Source organism: Thunnus thynnus, chromosome 24, assembly GCF_963924715.1.
Source record: "Thunnus thynnus chromosome 24, fThuThy2.1, whole genome shotgun sequence".
NCBI classification, from domain to species: Eukaryota; Metazoa; Chordata; class Actinopteri; order Scombriformes; family Scombridae; genus Thunnus; species Thunnus thynnus.
This window is the reverse complement of record NC_089540.1, coordinates 2255249-2277223: the sequence shown is the minus strand read 5'-3', so window position 1 is coordinate 2277223 and position 21975 is coordinate 2255249. Positions and strand designations below refer to the sequence as shown.

The following is a 21975-nucleotide window of genomic DNA, read 5'->3' as shown; positions in this document are numbered from 1 at the left end:
CTGACTAAGGCATATGCACCCTGTGACAAGGGCTTACAAGTAAAACATCGCTTTATTTAAAAAATGTTGAGCAATGCTTCTTTAACTCTTAAACCCTCTGTGTTTTTCCCTGAATCCACTTTAAATACTAATCTATAGGTCAAAGAGGCCTCATCATTGTTGTATTTCAGTTTCATGTTCACATCTAAATCTAACACACAGCTACAACATTAACATTTCTCATTGTGCTCCTTGCTCAAATGACAGGCCATCACGTGTCTACTTTGAATGTAATTTTACAATAATCACTTTGTCCCCATTTCAATCTAATCACTACAATTCATCACCCTGTTCTCTCTGTCCTTGTTAAAAAGAACAACATCTCATGATGTGTTCAGGTTACAGGATCACTCATCTGTGTGTGATACAGCTGATGATGAGAGCTCCTCTCATCGTGGAGTACAGGAGGAGGACTTAATGCTGCCTATTTCAGTGATGGAGACTAATCACTGCAATCTAACACACTCAACCTGGCCAAGTACAAACACTCTAATGTATGGAAGCCCAGGGCCGCTGATCCTGGTAATGTCTTTTGATGGTTAAAATATTTACATTATAATATGATGTATATGTGTTTAATATGTGGAGTTTTGTTGTTTTATGTGCTTAAAATAATTTTGAAATTAATAATAATTAAAAAATAAAAATAATAACTGGTTACAGACCTGGAGTCAGTGATAAAACGACAGGTGGCTCAGTCTCTCAGAGGCAGTTTATTTATTAGTGATTAACATGTTCTTGTCACAAGTGGGACATCTTTCTCAATCTGTAGATACAATAAAGTTTAAGAGACTAACTTCACATGATTAAAGTAAAACGCACTTTAAAAAGGCGTTGCAATACATTCACTGTGACCATGGTAAATCATTGGTGCAACACAATCAATAAATTGGACATTTGCATGGAATAGTTTCCAACTGAAGTGTATATGACACATTGCACAAGGTAGAGCTGACCGAACAATAACATGTTTATAGAAATACCAACGATATGTCTTATGATAACACTTTTTATACAAATATAAAGTAAAACATCGTCATTCTGGACAACATGGTCATTAACACCTACAAGTGCTGGATGAATGAAGTCAAATTTAACATTGACAGCAGTCTGGCTGATGACTTTGGGAAGTCTTTTGGTCATTTTGGCATATAAAGCTATTAATTAAAAGGGGAACTTCACCAGTTTTTGTATTTTGTACTTTCTTTGTTTCCACGTATTGGTGAGTACGACTGCAAATTTGAAAAAAGCAGTATAAAGCCTTTTGTGTCTCCAGAGGGAGCTGTGTGAAATCTCCCTCAAGTGATGTCACTTGAGTCAGCTGAAGACTACAAGTTTGAAAATGAAAGAAATCTGGGGGTGTGGAGTTCATCTCTGCTTGAGGCTAGCTGCTTAAAGCTACATTAGCTGCTACCACCATAACACACCAGAATCACCGACTAAACTGTTGGTGGCCAAGTTGCACTGTGGGTAATGTAGGTGCCAGGTTTTGACAAGGAATAAAAAGACAATCTGTTCTGCTGCATCAAGGCACTGCACCTTTAAATATAAGGACCAATCAAACTGTGTCAGCTTGCAGTAGATTAGCTAGACTACATGGAAAGATAGGCAATTCCTGATAATTCCATGTATAAATAAGAAAAAATATATTTTTCTTAGATTTCAGCAACCACTGAGCCACACAACACTAAGATTAATATATATTATACTTATTGGTTGGAAAATTCTCATCCAAAATTCATTAGCTGTTATGAGTAATTATCTGAAAGATACTTCTATACATACATGACTTCACACTTTTTCATAAAATATTAGTTTCACAGTGAATAAGAGGTGGCACAACGTTTTTAGCAAACATTTTGGATGGATTGGATGGACATTGCACTAAAAATGTTAAAAAAGTAAGACTTATTAGACAAATATAGTGCTTATCTTATCAGATCTGGTCCACACAGTACCACTTAATTCTAGCATAGAAATAAACACATTAAAAACTTATTTACACTTAATTTCAAAAATATGCTTTTTGATCAAAAGTGTAAATGAAGTCAATCTCAATGAAAAATCACCAAGATGTTTGATTGATTTGTTCATCTTGAACTTAACGTCCATGGTTACAGTATTATACACATTACATTATATCATACACAATCACAATTATGGAAACATACAGTACATGGAGACAGTGCAGGAATATTTAAAAAAAATCAAAACAGATCAATACTGCTAAGGCATTTAGGTTCCACATGTGCTTAGATTGTCTGTGATTATTTAACATAAAGTTGAAAGACATCAACACTTAAAGAAACTCAGTCAGTTAACTGATTAAATATCAGGCACCAAAGTCATCCACCATCGCCTGACCATCATCTAAAACATAAAATACAAATGTGGAGCAAAGCTAGAGGCAACGTAAACTTAACAGAATAATTTGACATCTTGGGAAATATGCCTATATGAAAACTAATTAGATGAGAACAACCACCACAACAACAAAAACAAAATTAAACACAAAAACCAAAGTGTAGCAACGGCAATTTGCCGTTTAATGGCTAAGTTGAGTTAAAATGGCAAATTGTCATTTTTACACTTGGGTTTTTGTACAGATTATGAAATGAGATATGACATGTTTTAATTAATGAGCTTTTTGTTAGAGGCACTGGGAGGCAGATTCTGTTACCTTTGGACAAAACCAGGCTACTGTTTCCCCTGGTTTCCAGTCTTTATGCTAAACTAGGCTAAGCTGCTGCTGGCTTCAGCTTCATATTGACAGTACAGCCATTAAAATGATATCAATCTTCTCATCTAACTCTTGTATTTCCCAAAATGCCCAACTACTCCTTTGACGGCTCATGGTTCGAGTCAGTATGAGCACACCTTAAGTGAGGATGATTTTGTGTGTCCATGTTTATTCACCCCTAACAACCAATGTAACAACTGTAGTTAGTTGTGGTTAGCTAACCCTGCAGGTTCATTAAGTGGATAAATCCTCAGGATGTTGTGTGATGTTTTCACTCAAGTAGAAACATTTTAAACTTAACTGGAACCCAGTTCTGCTCGAGGTTTCTTCCCATTATTCATGGGGGAATGTTGGGTCTCTGTAAATTAAGGAGTACGGTCTTCCTGCTCTACGTGAAAAGTACCCTGAGATAACTTCTGTTGCGATTTGGTGCGATATAAATAAAACTGACTTGACTTGAACTTCTGTTACTCAGAGCAAGCTGTATCTATTTGCATCTTTGCATCTTATAAAGCACTCCTAGTGCAACCTCTAAGCTTCACTTTGCCTTCAGTCTGAACACACCTTTACTTTAGCTGTTTTAGTAACCTACAATCACTCAACCTGGTGATAAACCTGATATTATCACTACATATTAGGGGTGTAACGATTCTCCAAATCCATAGTTCGGTTCAGATCTCAATTTTTGAGCCACGGTTCAGTTCATACCTCTGTTTTTTTGGGCGAGCGAGGTCGGGGAGAAAGATGTGGTCTAATAAACGATAGAATCAAGTTGCATTGTGGGAAATGTAGGAAGTAAAAGATATCTCAGCCTCTGCTGCTTTGATTTTGATCATTCTTTTTTTAATCTGTCACTTGCATTGCAACTTTATGGAATTGCAATATGAAATTGCTGGAGTAACCCTTTTATCTATGTGGCTTCTGCTGCTGTGAAAAACTGAAAAAGTGTGATGGAACTATTCCACCTGTGAGGGTCATAGCCCGGTATGTCATGCTGCCTACAGGCCTACAAGCTCACAGCTCTTTTTCCACATCTCAGCTTGTAGCTCAGAGTCGTAGGAGCTGTCAGAGGACTTTGTCTTCTGGCCATTGTACAGGTAACAGCCACCGACCCCCTCCATCTCAGAGGCAGTTGCAGCATAGACGCTTATGGAGGCTCCCTCTGCTGGAGTCTGAGGAGGAAATACAATGCAAACAGTAAGTATTTGGACAGTTACATATTTTTTGTTCTTCAGGCTCTGTGCTTCAGCACACTTAATTTGAAATAAAGTAATACATGCTACATTAAAGAGGCAAGTCTTAGCTTTAATTTGAGTAGGTTTTTGTTTCATCAGTCCAGAACTCTGATGCTTTCTGGCCTCTCTGTTTTAGTGGCTTACCAGGGTTGTGCATCATATTATGGTCATGAAGTCTTCTCTTGATGGTTGACAAGGAAAACTTTGTGCCTACATCCTCGAGAGCATTCTTGACTTGCTGTGCAGTCATAAAGGACTTTTTCCTTCACCATGCAAATGATGTTCCGCTCATCCACAATGCTTCTGCTCCCCAGTCTACCAGCTTGTTTTGACATTTTCTATTTCTCCTGTGTTCACCTGCTTTTATAAAAAGTACCTAATTGTTATAACCAACTACCTTTGATATCTCTCTGATAGATTTGTGCTTTTTTATCAGCCTCATTATTATCTTCTTCACTTGCATGCTCACCTCTTTACTCCTCATATTAACAGACAACTCTAACTCAATCTAAATGGCAACTCTAAATCAACTCTGAGACACGTGTGAGCTTTTTTGTGCTGAACTAATGTTGAAACGACACACAGCTGCTCAGAAACATTTAGTGGCCAAGTGTCCAAATTACATCTGAACATAGATATCAAAGGCTCATGTACACTTTCTCCACTGAGGTGCTGACCATTGCTCATATCTCCAGAACAATGATAACTGGAATCAGTCTTGGCTGCCACAGAGAAGGGAGAGTCCTCATATTGGATGAAATACAGTCTCACAAACATATTTTTAGAGGTCTGTTCCAGGGTCAAGCAGAAATTTAGTGTTAATTCTTATTGTTGACCATCTTTTATATGTTGCCCTTTTAATTCTAAGCCATTTTACATATCTCTGTTGCCAAGATCAAATGCATAAAAGCACCAAACACCTCCATCCACAGATATACTTTGCAATCATTTTGTCACACCAACAGTTCACACCCACCTCTCTGAATACCGTAATGGAGACAGTGTTATATTTGCCACCTTCTTCCAGTCTTTATGATTGCATTTCTGCCTGATTTCTTAAACAGGTTCTGGTTACTGTTTTAAGTATTTTAAGAATAATTCACATAACATTGTGGCTCTAAAAGTCAGTCTGAGATAAATTAGAGGAAGTCCAGAGGACTCCTGAGTCATTGAGACCTGCTCACAATCAGTCAGCTGCTGCAGGTAATGAGCCTTGTTGTGTTGACATTTTTGAAAAATAATTAACTTATTTAGATGGCGGTCAAATTAAAAAGGATCCAATCATCTCAACAAGAAATGGAAACAATTAGTAACACAGGAGATAATGGCCGTCAGCAGTCTGTCAGAATTATTCATCAAACCAAAAATGTGCTCTTCACACCCGAATTTGTTCAACAGAACGCAGATGGTGTTTGATGCCAGATACAATCCATTGGACAAGTCAATTTCACTTTTTTTTTCATGAAATCTGTCACAGCTTATAAAATATTATATATCTGTAATGGAAATCTATCCATCTCTCAACAAACTCTGTGCAATAACTCATCTCAGAGCTGTCTTTTATTTAAAAAATGTTAGAACAGCTGCTGCCGCTCACTTCATTGAATGTTGAACTTGACCTTGAACTTTTGTTGGAGGCACAAAAACTGCTTCTGTTCGAAAGATGTTGTTATGCATGCTGACTCTGGAGATATCTGAACTTTGGTTTAGCTGGATCTTAAGTCAGTTTTTGATACAGTCATGGGATCCACAGGAATATTTTCCTGATGATATGTCTGCTGTTGCTGTTTTGATGTCTGGAGTGCCTCAAGGCTCTATTGCTGGCCCTCTTTTATTTTCTATCAATATGCTACCACTGGGCCTTTTAATATATCTTTTCACCTTTATGCTGAGGACAAGAAAACTTTCTCAAATGAAATGGAGGATAACATAATTATTGACTCAGAGAGCGGTCAAAAGACCTTGCAGCAGTCTCTGTGACCTTTAACCTCTAATATAAAGCTGTACACTGAGAATTTAGGTGTTACATTTGACTCCTGTCTGGATTTTTCTGTTCATATTATGAAACTTTTTCCAATTAAGAAATATTAAAGATAAGACATATTTAATCTTTTGAACATGCAGAGAAAGGAATCCATGCTTTTGTATGTACACCTAAATGTATACTTACTTACTTATAGGGTAGGCCATCTTACAAATCACATGATAAAATAAAAAAACAGGACAAGTCGTGTAAGAGAAGATGTACCCTGAATAGTATCTTGGCTACTGGCTTCTTGAGCGCCTGTGCGAGGGTCCACAGGTTGTTGTACAGTGCCGTGTCCACCATGCCGGGGTCCACAGCATTGACGGTCACCAGGAAGCCGCCGGCCATCAACTGCTCCTGCAGGTGGTAGGTGAAGAGGACCAGAGCCAGTTTGCTTTGGGAATAGGCACCATGGGAACTGTAGCAGACCCTGGAGACAGGAGAGTGTGCAGGTAAACTTTGAAGTCCTGCTGCATCAAAAAAACAGCATAAATACATAGAAGCTGATATTTTACCTGCACTGTGTAGCAATTACAAGAGACTATCTACAGACACAGAATGTCTCCACTGAAAACATATTTGAATTGAGGCTGGTTTCACTGTGTCAAGTAAAATTCTCCACACCAGAGCAGACAGATTCAAAAATAACATTGACATTGATTTCATAACATTTTTATATTCATGTCCTTTAGTGCAGGTTTTAAAATACCTAAAGCAGCATGCCTCCCTGTATTCCACACATGCACAGACACACACTCATCTCCTGACATGTAGCAATGCCATTGATCAGATCTCACGGTGCAGACGAGGTGCAACACCGTGTTGCCCTTCAGCAAGGACTTCTTCTTTGTGCCATCTATGAGGCAACATCACTATGAAAAGCAATAACTTCAGGATATCCGAAGTTTGCTTTTCCAAAACACATAGACCGACTCTAAGATAGAAGAATACAATTATTATAAAGCTATTTATTATTATTTTTCCCCAGTATTTTTTACACTTTTGAAAATGTTTGGTTATATGTTATGTCGTTTTTACTTAAGGCGAGTTTAACTTAACTTAATGTGTAACAGCTTTCAACTGGCCGGTGACCTAAAGAGTTCCTCTTACCTCCTGTTTAAGTCATCCATGTCTATAACGCCGGCATAATGTGTTGCAGAGGACATGTTGACGATACGGGAGCAGCAGCCTGGTCGTCCCGACCTCTTCAGTATGTCCAGCAGCAGGTTGGTCAGCAGGAAGTGGCCGAGGTAGTTGAGACAAAAGTGGAACTCAAAGCCGTCCTCCGTCTGTCTCTCAGGAACCAGCATGGTCCCGGCTACACAAGAGACCGGAGAGCAGAACAGTTTTTAGAGTTAGCATGGAGGATGAAATCGCTCACTCACAGTCAAAAACATGACACTCATATGACCTTTCATGCATTCACAGTGATGGTAAAAGCAGCCTACCGTTGTTAACCAGAACATGGAGGGGGAGACCTCGGGCTTTGAATGTTTGAACAAACTGTCGCACAGATTTCAGCGAGGTCAGGTCCAGGAAGACAAACTCAGCTGTGACAAGGAAAACAAGTTAGCTCTGACAATGGACCAATATAAATATGATTTGTGTACAAACAAGTATATAAATTCAAATAAAGACATGATAAATATATAAATTCAACAGCTAATTGGTTAATTAGCCAAATAGTCAGTGTGTCCTGTTTTTAATGACGACTCCTGAGATGAATTTTTGCAAAAAATATCCACCAATATCCAATCTTTGAATTATGTTATATGTGCTGAACACACAATCTGCAGCTTCAAATCAATTCACTTTTGGATTCTGAGTCACTTTTAGATTAATTCAGCAACATTGGCGGCGTGTTTTGTTCAAAAATTCAACAACATTCACTGCAACTCTGATTGGCTTCTTCTCCATTGCAACAGTGGCCGATGCTCATGGGTATTGTAGTATTTAGAGACATCTGACATGCCAAAATGACTCAACATGACTTCTCAGAAACAATGTTGAAATAATTACAACTGGTGGTCATAACATTTCAAGCTAATCTAGGTGTGACTGCACATATTATAAGCATGCTTAGTATTACTGTGTAGTGCAGATCATCAACTCATTGAATATCTTTCTTAATAGCTGTTTCATCATCATGCATGATCACATATAATGGCCAGCATATAGCCAACAATGAAATGACTACCATTAGAGCTAGAGCAAACAAAGATGTCAACATAGAGATAAAGAACTTGGTTTTAAAACCTGTTTTTTTCTACTGTTTGTTCTATAACTGTGGTTGCTAAGGTTGTTGCTAAGGTTTTTCCATGTGTTGTTTGCATTGTTCACTTCCATATTTCAGATCTGGTTCTGGCTGGAACATGTACGGATGGATTTGAGAAGTTGACATTTTGAATAAAGAAGGAGAAGTATAGTTTGTTTCATGGTTGATTGTCATAGCCACCTGAGCAGCTGGAGGTCACTGGCCGCTCTGTTCTGATTGGTTAGCTTCAGGAACCAATCAGAACAGAGTGGGCTCATTGGGAGGGGGGCCTTAAAGAGACAGGAGCTAAAAACGGCCTGTCTCAGACAGAGGCTGAACTGAGGGGCTGTGTAAAGGGTCAGTATGAGATAAATAAGGAGTTTTTTAAACTGTAAATCATGCAGAGATATTCCAGTACAGCCCTAGATTAAAAATACCTGGAAATGTGGAGAATATGTCCCCTTTAACAAGCTGAATTTATTGGTTTTTGGCCACTTGGGGGCAGCGGAACAAGCTGAAAACACTAATCTGGCAGAGCAATGTTGGCATTCATTTGGAGTTTGTGTCCACCTGCTGAATGTAAGTTAGATAATTAAACCAAAACAATGAGCTGGTGATAACGCTCTGTAGCTTCATCACTACTGGTGACACCTTTCTCATTACACATTGTTAAAATAAAACTATTGTTCAGTGCAGCTTTATAGTTACTAACTAGGCCTGAATAATAACTGCACTCAATGTGGCTTGGGGATAAATTCTCTGCACAGCTTTGAATCTGGGATTTGTTCCCTCTGAACTCTGGTACAGTCACATTTCTTAGGAACTGCAGGCGTGTTATTAATGAGTCACTTGCCACTGCTTGTGGCTTTTGTGAACTGACTGCTCAAGCACCTAATTAAATCAATTAAACTCCCACATTGCAGCAATATTCTGCATTACACTAATTGAGATGCCTCACCAGAGAGAAAGTGGTGTTTTTCAAGTAACATCGTGCTACAGAGTGTCCATGTAAAGAAAAATAGCCTACTTAGGATTCAGCGAATCAGGCGTCCAATTAGTAATGTTTCTCACACACAGCCTGACTGAAACAAAGAGCTCTTTGTGTGAGCATTTTATGACTGCTGGCCTATTTATGCAACACACTCTCCTGTGTTAAAGAAGAAATCCACACCACTGATGGACAGATCCTCACTTTTTAGGACGTGTGCCTCGACATCACTTCAGTCAGTTTATGAACAGCTGGCCCACTCAATGAGCTCCCATTTAAAGCTGCTTTCATCAGCACTGTTCAGGCCCTCGGGCGCAGATCAGTGCAGTTTGGACTGTTCAGTATTTTAGAATTGGTTTTCAGAATGAAAAGAAATAGGTTAGCTCTCTGCAGACACTGGCCGACTTTCTGTTATAAGCACAAAAGAAAAGAGCTCTTTTCAGGTCAGAACAATTGAGTTCAAGCAGATGAACCTGTGTGTGTTTCCTGGAGATATTTCCCTTCGTACACACACAGTATTTTCATCTTACTGAGGTTAGTTTGTGCCACAGTAGCAAGTAATTTTGTTTGACATGTTTCTAACGTTGTTTTCATGTGTTGTTGAGAGTGGCCTGTTGGTGTTTTGTGTGTCAGATGCTTCCATATCATTTTTTGGGCAGTCTTCTACCCTGTGGATCATAAAGTTTACTAATGAGCTCCATCATTTTAAAATAACTTCTACAACTTTAATGAATTAATAATCATTTCATGGGATCCAGCATCAAAAGTCTGTTCTTGTCACATGATGACAACTGGGCAAACTCTACACTCTAAATCCCAGTTCGCTCACTCTACTTAAAAGTTTACTGGGAACAGCTTGCACTCCAAACTTTTAGTTTAGTCCAGTACAGTAACAAGAAAGTTTTGAGTACACTTGACACAAATTAACCAAATAACATGATCTTCATCTGGCTGGAAATTTCTGTCAGTTAAACAGAACTTTTTAAAACACGTAATGAAATAATTTGTGTTTTTAGAGCATAAAATTCTGTCATATTAACAGGAACTATAAATCTTATATAACATGAAATTACTAGCTTACTGAATGTTTATTTTTGTTTACTAAACACATATAAAACCATCTCTCACACTAAAAGGTTTTCTGAAAGCCAGTAAGTGGACCTTGAGTTAAGATTATTATGTCTACTATGTCATTTGGTGTTAGTTACAGGGAAAAGAGACACAGTTCTGAGAACGCACACACAGTAACTCACTTATGTCAGTTTTTAAGAAAGAAGCAAGAAATGATAAAGAATGTAACTGTTTATAAGTAGAGGAATTTCCTTGAAAGCGCTGTGAAAATCTTAATGACTGCAAGAACTGACAGATCCATATAGACCAAAATAAATATTTATTGAATGGAAACATTGTTCTCCATATTGGTTGAATAGTATACTTGTCTGCTGCTCCGTATACTGCTGTATACACTAAACATACACTAAATGACTAGCAAGTCAGTTAAATGGAGTAACAAAGATTCTCCAGTGTAACTACCAGATGAAACCCTTCCAGGAACCTTTCTATGAATTTACATACATTTGCTTGGTTTGACATTTCTGGGCTACTGTACAAACATGGCAGGCTCTGTGGAAGAGGCCTTGCTCCGTATAAAGGGCTCATTCTTAGGCAACAAAAACACAACGATTTTTATTTTCAGGTGATTATACGCTAATTAAAACATACTTATGAACATTATATTAGTGCGTTCTGCTAGATGCCACTAAATTCTACATACTGCACCTTCAAGTGCAACAGCAAGTCAGCCTCCCCCTAAAATTGTTCAACCCTAACAAAGTGCTGCTCTGAGTGCCAGAGAGGGAGAGTCCCGCAGTGGTGATGGAGTGCCAGCTGGAGGCTGCACAGTAGAACACACACATGCATGCATGCACATCTTGCTTTAATGGTTGTTAAAAAGCTGGCACCCATCTGGTTCTATGATTTACACATCGTGCATCGTGTAAAAGATTTTGTTTTAGTGCTTTGGCTGAAAAAGTTGCAAAAATGACCGAATGTGATCAAAGACAGAGAAAGATGGAGACAGACAGATTATTACCTTTCCCCTCGCTGCCTTCTTCATGAATCTTCCTGACAGCTGCTCTGCCTTCTTCTCTCTCGTTCCCAGCTGATGATGGAGATCAGAAAGGCTTGGTGGGCAGATGTCCAGCAGATATCCACTTCAACAAGACTGGCTAAAGCTCATTTCATCTTTGTTTACAGCTGTACTAATCAATCATTTATCCTGAAATTAATCTAACTGTCAAAACTGAACCTGAATCTATCGTTTACACTGCTTATACTGCAATCACAAAATAACTCCCAGTATTTGTGCATTAGCAGAAAGAGTTTTGAAAAGAAGACGATACAAATGATTAATTTTGGACTACATATGCCTTGTCCCATGTGTTTCTTTTTGTGTTATTGCTAGTGTTGGTTCTTTTTCATTAGAAAAGATCAATAGAAAACATAAAGTAGCAGCTTCTCATTTTTAGAGAACTGTCTGGTCACAATAACAGACATCCCCTGCAGCAGATTAGATCAACTACAGCTCATTAAAATGAGTTTCATAGCAGCTAAAATGAAAAGTTTGTGCTCTCTGCAGCTGGTGTCTATATTCAGACAAAGACTGTGAATTAAAACACATCAGTCTGTACTGTGAACATTAATTAAGCTGACACTAAAAACGGTTGTGTTGCTGTTTCTCAGCCAACAAAAGAAGATTAGGCATCTTTGAGCTGTAGTTATTTTAGCCTTTAGTTACTTCAAAGGTAAACCTATAAGATTCTATAAGTTGAATCAATACTGGATACAGATATGATAAAATGGTATTAAACCCATCCCAAGTTGTAGCACACATTCCTAATGTGTAGTATGCGATTGAATGGCTTTCATCCAACATGCAAACTGAGGCAAGACGCTTCAGCTACAATCTTTACAGTAAAGACTTCATTAAAACAAATTTTTTAAAATCAAAGCTAGATTTTGCAGTTATACCACAGAACAGACATTTATTTACAGTGAAAAGTCTTTATAATCTGACTGTTCAAACAGCCAGTACTCCTGTAACTGCTGACTGAGTGAAGGCATGTGATTGGACAGTAGCCTACCTATGATAACATGCATGCCAAGGCTTGCCAGGTGTCTCGCTGTCTCAAAACCCATTCCTCGGGTACCCCCAGTCACAATGGCAACCCTTCCATTTTGCTTGGGCAAGACTGTGTGGGAGGAGAGAGGGTACCACATGAGGTCATCATGCAAACTTTCTTATTCTGATTGTTTTGGAATCAGTATCAATTATGTGATTTTGTCAATATTAATAACAGGTAGTGGAATTTAAACCAACAACAGAATGGAAATCCAGTCAGTCCAGGTCAGAGTCTGTGAGTCTGCAATTAAATATGGACTTTATTAACTGTTCTACATTGGACAAACAGAGAGGTGAACCACATAGACTCTGGCAGTTGGATAGAAAGGTCTAACCTGTAATTAAGATAAGGATCCATGAATTTAAAAATCAGTTGCCCTGTCGAAGATGAACAATTACAACTGTATTAGAAAAGTTAATATTGCAATAAAAGTTTGGACATCAACCAGTCAGGCAAATGTTGAAAACAACATCTTTACTTTCATAAAGTTCTTTTACAACATCTTTAATCCCAGTGTTTTGCAGAGCATGACATTTTCAAATATCATCCATTGTTAATGTTAGCAATATCCAGACAGGTATTTACAAAAGACATCTCAAGCAAAACTAAAAAAAAAGTAAAATCAGCCAGAAAAATTAATTTAAAAATGAAACAGAAGAGTCCAAAAAGACACAGCAGAGCTGATTACACAAAGTGGTTGCTTGTAGGAGGTGTAACATGATGGACAGTTAGACACACAGATAGTGACAGACAACACAACATTACTTTTCTATAAATAAGCAAAATTATCTTTGTTTTTGATAATACATCTGTTATGATATCTGTTATGATCTAATATGAAGAGATGAGAGCTGGTTTCATATCGGCTTTGTTTATGTAAATCAGAGGTTTTCACACACTGTCAGTTTGAAATCCCGTCTTAACTCTTAATTTTCTTAGATTTTATACAAAAAAATTCCAAAGTGTTATGATAAATCTTTCTATCTGAGATTGAGATGAGAAGATTGCTATCAATCTCATGCTGGAGTCAGGACATGGTTAGCCTAGCTTAGCATTAAGACTGGAGGCAGGGGGAAACAGCTAGCCTGGCTCTGTTCAAAGTGAAAAAGCTTAGAAACACCTCAAAAGCTCACTAATAAACACAATCTGTGTCTTGTTCAACCCGTACATGAAAAGAAATATAACAAGATTGAAAGTCTCTGTCTGTCTCTGTGAGGCTGTACTTAGACACAGCAGTGATTTGAATTAAATGCTTACATCAGCATGCTAGCTTACTCACACTGACAATTCTAACATGCAGATGTTAGCAGTTATAACATTTACCATGTTCATCATCTTACTTTAGGGTATTGGCATGCTAACATTTACTAGCCTATCGCATACTTGTCGAGACATTTCACTAAAGAACAAAAATGTCAACCTGCGCTAGAAGACAAGTTAGAGGATCATCAAAGTCGTTAAGAGTCATCCTTCTGGGGATGATTGGATGTGTGTTGAAAATGTGATAATTTATCTAATAGTTACTCGGTTGTTGTTTTGGCTTGGACCAAAGTAGTGGACTGACTGACCGACTGACACTGCCACACTGTTAGGCTGGCTGGTTTGTGATTTTAGGGTGAATTACGTGTTGGAGCCATTTTTTAAGCAACAGCTCTACAGTTTTTACGTTTCTGTTTATGTACAGATTAAACATATTAGCGTTAATTACGGAGCTTAATAGGTGTTGGGAGAACGTATTAATGAAGTTTGGACAGAGGCAGGTTGGCTGTTTCCCCTGCTTCCAGTCTTAATGCAATCAAGGTTTATGTACTGGCTTTAGGTCTTTAGCTCAGACACGAGATTGATATCAATCTTCTCATCTCACTCTTGGAAAGAATAGATAAGCTTTTCCCCCTAAATGTTACACTGTTCTTGAATGGGTTAGATGGCCTAACTCTTTTCATACAGATTACAGGCCACAACTAAAAGTAAAGTTATCATAACAGGTCCATTACATTTTCACACTACTGACTGAAACACCTTCATTATACTTTTTAATGTTTCAGCTGGTCTCACATGTAGGCTACCAAGTATACAGGCAATAAAGTTGTAGAAATTCTTTGATATTTTGTGATTTTAAGCACAAAGTCACTCAAGTGGCTGACCTAGACTACGTTTTTCTTCCCAGACATTGTCCAAATCATCCACACAGGGTTCAGGCTCGTAGTAACTCCGTGAGTTCTCATACAAGAAAACTTGTTGATCTACTAGTGCTGGAGCTAAACGGTTCCTTTTCCCACACAGAACAGTCCCCGAGGAGCTGAACAGCCTGTGACAAGGGACACTTGTGGCCGGAACACACCAGTACTTCTGAAGCACCTTGGGAAGGGTGGGGAACAAGGCTGCATGACTTGACCACCAAAGTAAAGGGTCTTCATTCAGACCTAGGACTCTCTGTGATTTGTAGTTGCTTAGCTCCTCTACCACCTGAGCATGCAGCTCCTCCTGACTCTGGTCTGCATCAGACTGACAAAATATGGCAGCCAAAGGGTTGTCTTGGGTTGCGCTGCTGGTTGAAGATTCTCTCAGAGTCTGTTTTTTGCTAGGAGGCTCATCAGACACCACAGAAAAATCATCAGGGCATGGCCGCTCTGCATTCTGCTTCTCAAGGATTGCTTTTGCCTCCTCAATGATGTTACTCTCAACTTTGGAGCGTTCCTGTGTGGACAGGAAAGGCAACTTCTTGTACCGGGGATCTAGAAATGTAGCAATGTTGAGGAATGTTGAGATCTCTTGCGACAGTTGTGAATTCTGTGAGTAGGTGCTTGATAGGACCTTGGAGATTACCTCTTTGGTCATGCTGATCTCTTTGAGGTCCCCTTCTTTAACCTTAAGGGTGGTGCTCAAAAGCATATGAAGCACAGGCCTTACCATGCTAATGGTTGGGTACCTGCAAGAAGTGATCATGTTTGCCACAACTTTAAAAGGTTGGAGGACTTCAATCAAGCCCTCCAACAAGGCCCAGTCAGGACCATCAAAGCTGAAATGATGGCTGCTGGAACTCTCTATAAGCGTTGCAGTTACAGCAACCTGCTGCTCTTTCAGTCTTTGTAACATTGCCAATGTGGCCAACCAAGACCTACCCCTGTCTGTGATGAGTGCAGACTGAGCAAGGCCATGCTGCTTCTGTTTTTCTCTCAGTAGATACATTGCCGGTTCTCTGAAATGATCAACAAGTTTGCGGCAACATCCTAAAAAACTGTCTACTCGCGGCAGCTGGAAGGCTTCGTCCACTGCGCGATTGACGGTGTGTCCAAGGCAAGGCATTTCCACAGACAGTTCCAAGAGTGAGCATGCTTTCACAATATCCACTGAACCATTTGTGGTAGCACCACTGACTTTATGAATTATCCCCCACTCAACAAAGGCTTCATACATCGCTCTGGTGATATTCTCGGCCGTGTTGTCCTCTTGTACTTCAAATGTTTTAAGGCACTTGTTGGTCATAGAGAACCCAGCTGTACTATTGTAGTTAACCGAATGCATAGAGAGTGAAATATATGTTCTGTTCTGGGTTTGGCTTTGCCAAAGGTCTGTAGTAACGCCGCAGTTCACAACCCCACCAAGATCACTGAAGACCATATCCCGGGTACGGCAATACATCTGAGGAAGCATTTTAACTGCCAGGTCACTTTTGCTTGGTGGAGAGTATCCAGGATCGACTGTACTCATTAACGTCTTGAAAGTAGGTTCTTCAACTACAGATACAGGGTACAACCCCTCGCAGATGAAGTTGATGATGGCTATTGTAAGATCATTATGTCGTCTGTTTTCATAGTTCAAGCTTTGCCTTAAGTTTGTGTCCAGTGATTGCTGCACTTGTAGACCTGAGGGCTCTGTCTTTATCCTGGAGAATGCTGTGGCGAATGCCTCACGCATCTGATCTGTGTTGCTCTTCACAAACTCACTGAACTCTGCAGGATGGTTCTTTTCTAGGTGGTACGACAGATTGGAGGTATTTCCAGAGTAAGCAATTTGGCTCATACATACACGGCAGTATATCCTTTTCCAGTGTAATATGCACCCATCTGCATCTGTGTCAAAGCCAAAGTATTTCCAGACTTTGCTTTTTGCTCGTGGGTGTGCGACCAGATTGAGGCCAGAGCATGAAGGTCCTGAACTTTTACCCTCCATTGGTTCCTTTGGTAAGCAAACCACTTGGATGCCTTCACTTACTGAGTACCTAACAAGAATAGTGAAATACACATTTGAGGATGTTTGCAGGTTGTGAAAAACATTACACCTATTTGTGAACCTACAATACGATAGGATTTCATTCAGAAATCAGCTGAATCCCAACCAGTGAAATATCCCATTCACTGACTACATTTACCCTACATGCAAAGAAGAGTCCCTCTAATAAAACTGGGCAAACTGTATAAAAACCTCTATCATGATTTACATTTATTTGATATCAATATATATCATGATATAGTCAAATTTCTGATCAAAAATCAATTAAGAGACTGTTCATGGATAAAATACATGCCGGTAAAGCATATTTTTGACTAATGTAGCACATTAAATACCAGCCAAATCAAAGTACATGATCAAGATACATCATATTGATGCTAAAATTATGTGAAAATACATAATCTTAATAAAACAATTTTGCTCAGCACCTATTATGCTCTGATATACCCAGAATATTAAGGAACTAGCTACCACGATGTGTTATGGTGTCCTGGTACAAGAAAATAACAATTGTGATGGAGGCAAACAATGCTATATTGCAATGCTATATTTTTTCTATATTGCAACACCTCATAATATGGCACTCTTAAATCCAAACCATTCAAGCCAAACCTAAGTATTGAGTTATTATTAACTGAACTATTGTTTAAATAAACATGGTTTAATATGTGGCAAGAGATACTATTCAAGCATGCCTAACCAGCTGTTTCAAACAATACAATGATGAATAACACTTTACAACAGTGTGTATTAAACAGTGTTAAATAAGTCCACTTTTTTATTACCTCTAGATAATTTTAACCACTATATGAAGGTGAAAACAAAACAAGATAAATAGCCTACACAATCTGTTGTGAAGGTTGTTGAACTCTTAGGTTGTTAGAGTTACTTTCTGGTTCAGTTTTTAACACTACTTAGTTTTACAATGCAGTGGGGGATCACAACAGAGACATTACCTTTTAATGTTTATTTCTGAATAAGTGGTTTAAATAAGTGGCTCAAACTCCTGACTTGTGTAAATTTCATCCATTACCAGCAACACTAATGGCCAAAACAACAAAAACAAAAGCACAGTTGTAAAAAGCAGGATTGTTTGCTTCATGAATAATGAGCCAATCAGTCTTTATCTTTTCGTCATGGTTTGGGATATTACTTGTAAATAACAAGAATTTAGAAAATCCCCTTACATCTGGTTAAACAGCCTGCATTCTTGTCAAGATTACAAGAGTGTAAACCCCAAGACTAACCCTGTCTATAGACAGTAACCTCATTGTGTGACAGTTCAATGCATTAGTGATTTCTAACTCTACTGTCACATGCTTTAACACAAATTTTCCGTTTTGTTTTATGACTTGAAACTTGAATGAGATACACAGAACAGTAATAAATAAAACACTATCATGCAAGACTTCCAAGTGATGGTTCATTAAGAGAATTACAACAAGAGAGTTGTTTGACTCTTGATATTTCGCCTAGCAGCACCTGTTCCCTATGTTGACTGCTCTCACTTGTTATTTCCTAGACTTTTTTTTTGCTGGATGCCACCCTTAGGAAAATACTGACATTTAGTTATAAATAACCTTCTATGCCTATTAATGATGGCATGGGACTCCTTTGGCAGTTAAAAATAAAGCTGAAGGTGAAGAAAATAAACATGTGTGACATTGTATTCTTACTGTTCTTTTGAATTTTGCAGTCTAAAGAGAATATAGAGTACTCTTCCAGCAATGATGCTGTGATCATTCAACTCATGTCACAATTAGAGAATCTGCATTCTGCAGTAAAGAGTATTTACCTGTACAGTGCTAAGTTTTAGAGCTTTGACTCCATACATTTGTTTACTTATAGCTGTGATAAGCACTGCTACTAATGATCATTTTCATTACATTATTGATTACTCGCTTTCAATACAGTGAGACTGAATTATTTTGTGTGACCAATAGTCCAAAAGATATTCTATAACAGTATATAAAATATATTATGATATAACACATATAGAGCCATCAAATACTCATATTGGAGAAACCAAAAACAGCTATGGACTTGCTTTTTTTTTTTTTTGCTTCATCAAAATGATCAAAAATGCTGTAAAACGGTAAACAAAAACAAAAAAGAAAAGTAAAATAATGTCACAACCCCTGATTCATGTACAGAAAAATGTCTTCACACTCAGTGTCACTGATTCTAGTTTTTGAACGGCTATTAACTACTTCTGTAGTGCATTTGAACAGATTAACTAAGGCACACACAGCTGCTTTAATATAACAGAATTGCATTTGGAAAAGGCTAGTCTCTTATGTGTCACAAAAGGTATTTGTAACCTTACTTAGTATTATGTCATCATGAATAGAATGTAAGGATAAATGTATATTTAAAAGTCCAGGAGGAAGGTTTTATCTTCTGCTCAATATGCCAGCACTTTAAATGACTGACCTTACATTTAATATAGAATGGGCCAAACAGTGTGTGTAAAAGCAGCCACATTTTCACTCAAGTGGATATTGTGTTTGAAGCCTTATCCATAGAAAGCTAACAGTTTTCAATTCAGATTTTCCAGGCATTTACATTTACTGCTGAGGCTCGAGGGGGAACAGCTCACAGCAAATATGCAGAGATGTTTGGCTAACCATGATAAATGAAACTAATTTCAATGCAAACATCCAGTTTCCAAAGTTTGGATTTCAAAGTCACATGATGTGGAGTGAGTATGTAGTCTAAAGGTCACAGCCTTCTAGTTCACTGTGTAACAAGGAAATGTGCATGTAGAAGCAGTGAAATTTCACCTAATTTGAATGAAAAACAGTGTTATTATTGTATCATTACACTTACAGGTAGACATAATATTAGACATCACTGGAAGTTAGAGGTTTATGAAATTCTGGCCAGTTAACATTACTGACTGTCACCATAATTGTGAAAATACAGCCATGACAGACAGACAGTGACACCAAACTCCTTTCAAAATATTCCGTATTTAACGTTGCTTTGACTAGTTAGTTACATTACATTTAACAATGAGAATATGGCTTTATCTCTTTCAACAGCTGCTCCTCTAGTTAACTCCAAATACATGTGATCCTTCGGCTAACATTCTCTCTACTACAATCACATTTTCCAGATCTGGTTCACCTGCAGTTATTTTGGTGTGAAGTTATAAAGAGTGAATGATTTAAACTGGACGTGCTGTGTGTATAAGATGTATGCCGAACTCAACAAAATATGCCATTATTAAAACGTCCCAAGCCAAATTCCATCTTTTTATTTATTTTCTTATAGATTAAGGCAACATTATCAGAAATTGTCATTTTTCTAACGGAATCCTGCATTCAGCGGAAAACACCGATAAATCAGAACTTTAAAAAATACAAATATAAATGTGTGAAATAGAAGTATACCTGACCTGGTAGCGTAAAAGATCTGTTGAACATCTGATAGAGAAGGACTTTAACTCCGCATAAATACAGTTTAGCAAGAGGCACCAACACTGACAGCAGCCACATCCTTCTGCTTCCGAGTCGAGCTGTGCTTCACTCTAACGGGTCCGGGTCCGAGGCTGGAAGGGAAAAGTCTGTCTGTGGTTCCGCCCTCAAGAAGATTGCGTCACGAGAGGCCATAAAAAACACAGATTTCCTGTGATGGATATACTGTAAACTGAATATTCTTTATTCCCGTGATTTCTGTGGTCTAAACAAATATTTTTCATTTATTTTTCCATTGTATGTATTCCAAAACATTTTGGATTGATATAAAAGACTTTCCATCCAGGTAGTGATATTTTAATTTGTTTTGAAAATAACTCAATGGAGATCAATGTTAGCTTTTTAATCCATCTACTTATATTTTTTGGCAAATTCCATATACATGAAATGAACCAATAGAAAACCAAACTTATTTCTAATTGATGTTGAGCTCTATTACAATTCTGGTCAAACTGCAAAACAAAAAAGCAACAAAGACCCAAACAAATTTTAAAACATACAAAAGTATTGACTAATGTTACCTGATTATTAATCTGTACCACTTTATTTTTTTCCCTCCTCCTATGTGTTATTTTGTTTTTATTGGATGTAAAAAGCACTTTGTTTCTTGCTCTTCATACTTGTTTATATGCTACTGTTTTTTGAATTTGACTGTTTCCATTAAAGTTCAGAAAAAATGATTTACTGTTGAGGGAAGAAAGCCCATTAAAGGGCTGCCCTTTTTATTCTAATACATTTCTGAATGTATTTCTTTATTGTATTTATTTATTGAATGTATTAATTGCAGGCCAAAGCTGTGTGTTATTCCTAGAAAACTGTAGTTAGAGCTACTGGAGGGCGAACTGGAGGGTAAATCAACATAAACTTATTTACCACTCCATTTAATTTGCACAATGGAGATTATGAACATTTTAGAGACTATTATGACATGCAGCCTTGTGTCTCTACCTCTGAAATAAATCTAAACTCCCTAATAGATAATCATCTTGAAATTTAGACAGTATGGATCACGTCTTCTATGTAGGCTACAACTGTCCTCTTCCTCACCCTAACCCTTAAAATGACATCTTCTCCCTCACTGAATATTCCAGAATCTATAAATATGCAAAAATAATTAATTTCAAAGGTTGAACTGCTGGACATCAGATGTATCCCACGTCACTGAAAAGCCCGTTTTCAGTGAACATACACTGTTGGTCTGGATGAATCAATATCCACTATTGAGTCATTTTGCATGCTGTACAGTCACAAAGATACACATTCAGTCATGTTGGGAAGGGGGAAAAAGGTCTGCGGTGGAGCGGAATAATTCTCTGTCTTCAGGATATATTTGATGTTTGGGATACTCCACGGTGGAGTGGTGGTTGATGCTCAAAACTCTGTTGTTATGTCTTTGCTGGGAGCGTGAGAGGAAAATCCAGATTTCTGACTCACTCACAGGGGAATATCTGGAGAAAAGGGAATTTTTGCCCTATTGAACTGTCAGTTAGCTACATATCAGAAAACTATTAAATGCAGTATGGATGTTCAGGGTCTCCAGAGGCTGACCCTTATGATTATGGACTGCAGACTACATCAGTGACCTCCTCATAGTTTTTGTTTATGCACATCTCTGGCACCAACTTTTAAATGCATTTTTGCACTAAATGACTGTGTGGACACACTGTGGATTTTCACCTCCATCACTTACATTGAAAGCACATTTGAAGGATCTTATAATATCCAGTATGAACAGGAGGAATGATTACAGTGAGGAAAACCTCTTTCATTGTTCATATGGACACCTGACTGTTGTTTTA

General features: G+C 38.0%; 2 protein-coding genes across 2 annotated transcripts; both read right to left on the bottom strand.

Annotated features, from left to right (window-relative positions):
• Positions 1-733: 733 nt before the first annotated feature.
• dhrsx (dehydrogenase/reductase (SDR family) X-linked) lies at positions 734-20216 on the bottom strand. The gene is made up of 7 exons (XM_067582934.1): positions 20098-20216; positions 12426-12533; positions 11375-11443; positions 7489-7590; positions 7151-7358; positions 6263-6470; positions 734-3951 (listed from the first exon to the last, which is right to left on the bottom strand). The coding sequence occupies exons 1-7, from the start codon at positions 20195-20197 to the stop codon at positions 3778-3780; spliced, it is 969 nt and encodes a 322-aa protein (XP_067439035.1). The 5' UTR covers positions 20198-20216; the 3' UTR covers positions 734-3777.
• Positions 12924-20222, bottom strand: LOC137176903 (E3 SUMO-protein ligase ZBED1-like). The gene is made up of 2 exons (XM_067582933.1): positions 20098-20222; positions 12924-16686 (listed from the first exon to the last, which is right to left on the bottom strand). Exon 2 carries the CDS (start codon positions 16635-16637, stop codon positions 14592-14594), a length of 2046 nt encoding a protein of 681 aa, XP_067439034.1. The 5' UTR covers positions 16638-16686; positions 20098-20222; the 3' UTR covers positions 12924-14591.
• Between the last annotated feature and the right edge of the window lie 1753 nt (positions 20223-21975).

What these genes read in the sequence shown, in the direction of transcription:
- LOC137176903 (XM_067582933.1), bottom strand. Translation starts at nt 16,637, where the DNA reads ATGGAGGGTAAAAGTTCAGGACCTTCATGCTCTGGCCTCAATCTGGTC.
- dhrsx (XM_067582934.1), bottom strand. Translation starts at nt 20,197, where the DNA reads ATGTGGCTGCTGTCAGTGTTGGTGCCTCTTGCTAAACTGTATTTATGC. An exon ending in CAGATCTTTTACGCTACCAG is followed by an intron (nt 12,534 to 20,097) that starts GTCAGGTATACT and finishes CCTCCCACACAG; the next exon opens with TCTTGCCCAAGCAAAATGGA. An exon ending in CCATGTTCTGGTTAACAACG is followed by an intron (nt 7,359 to 7,488) that starts GTAGGCTGCTTT and finishes TCTCTTGTGTAG; the next exon opens with CCGGGACCATGCTGGTTCCT.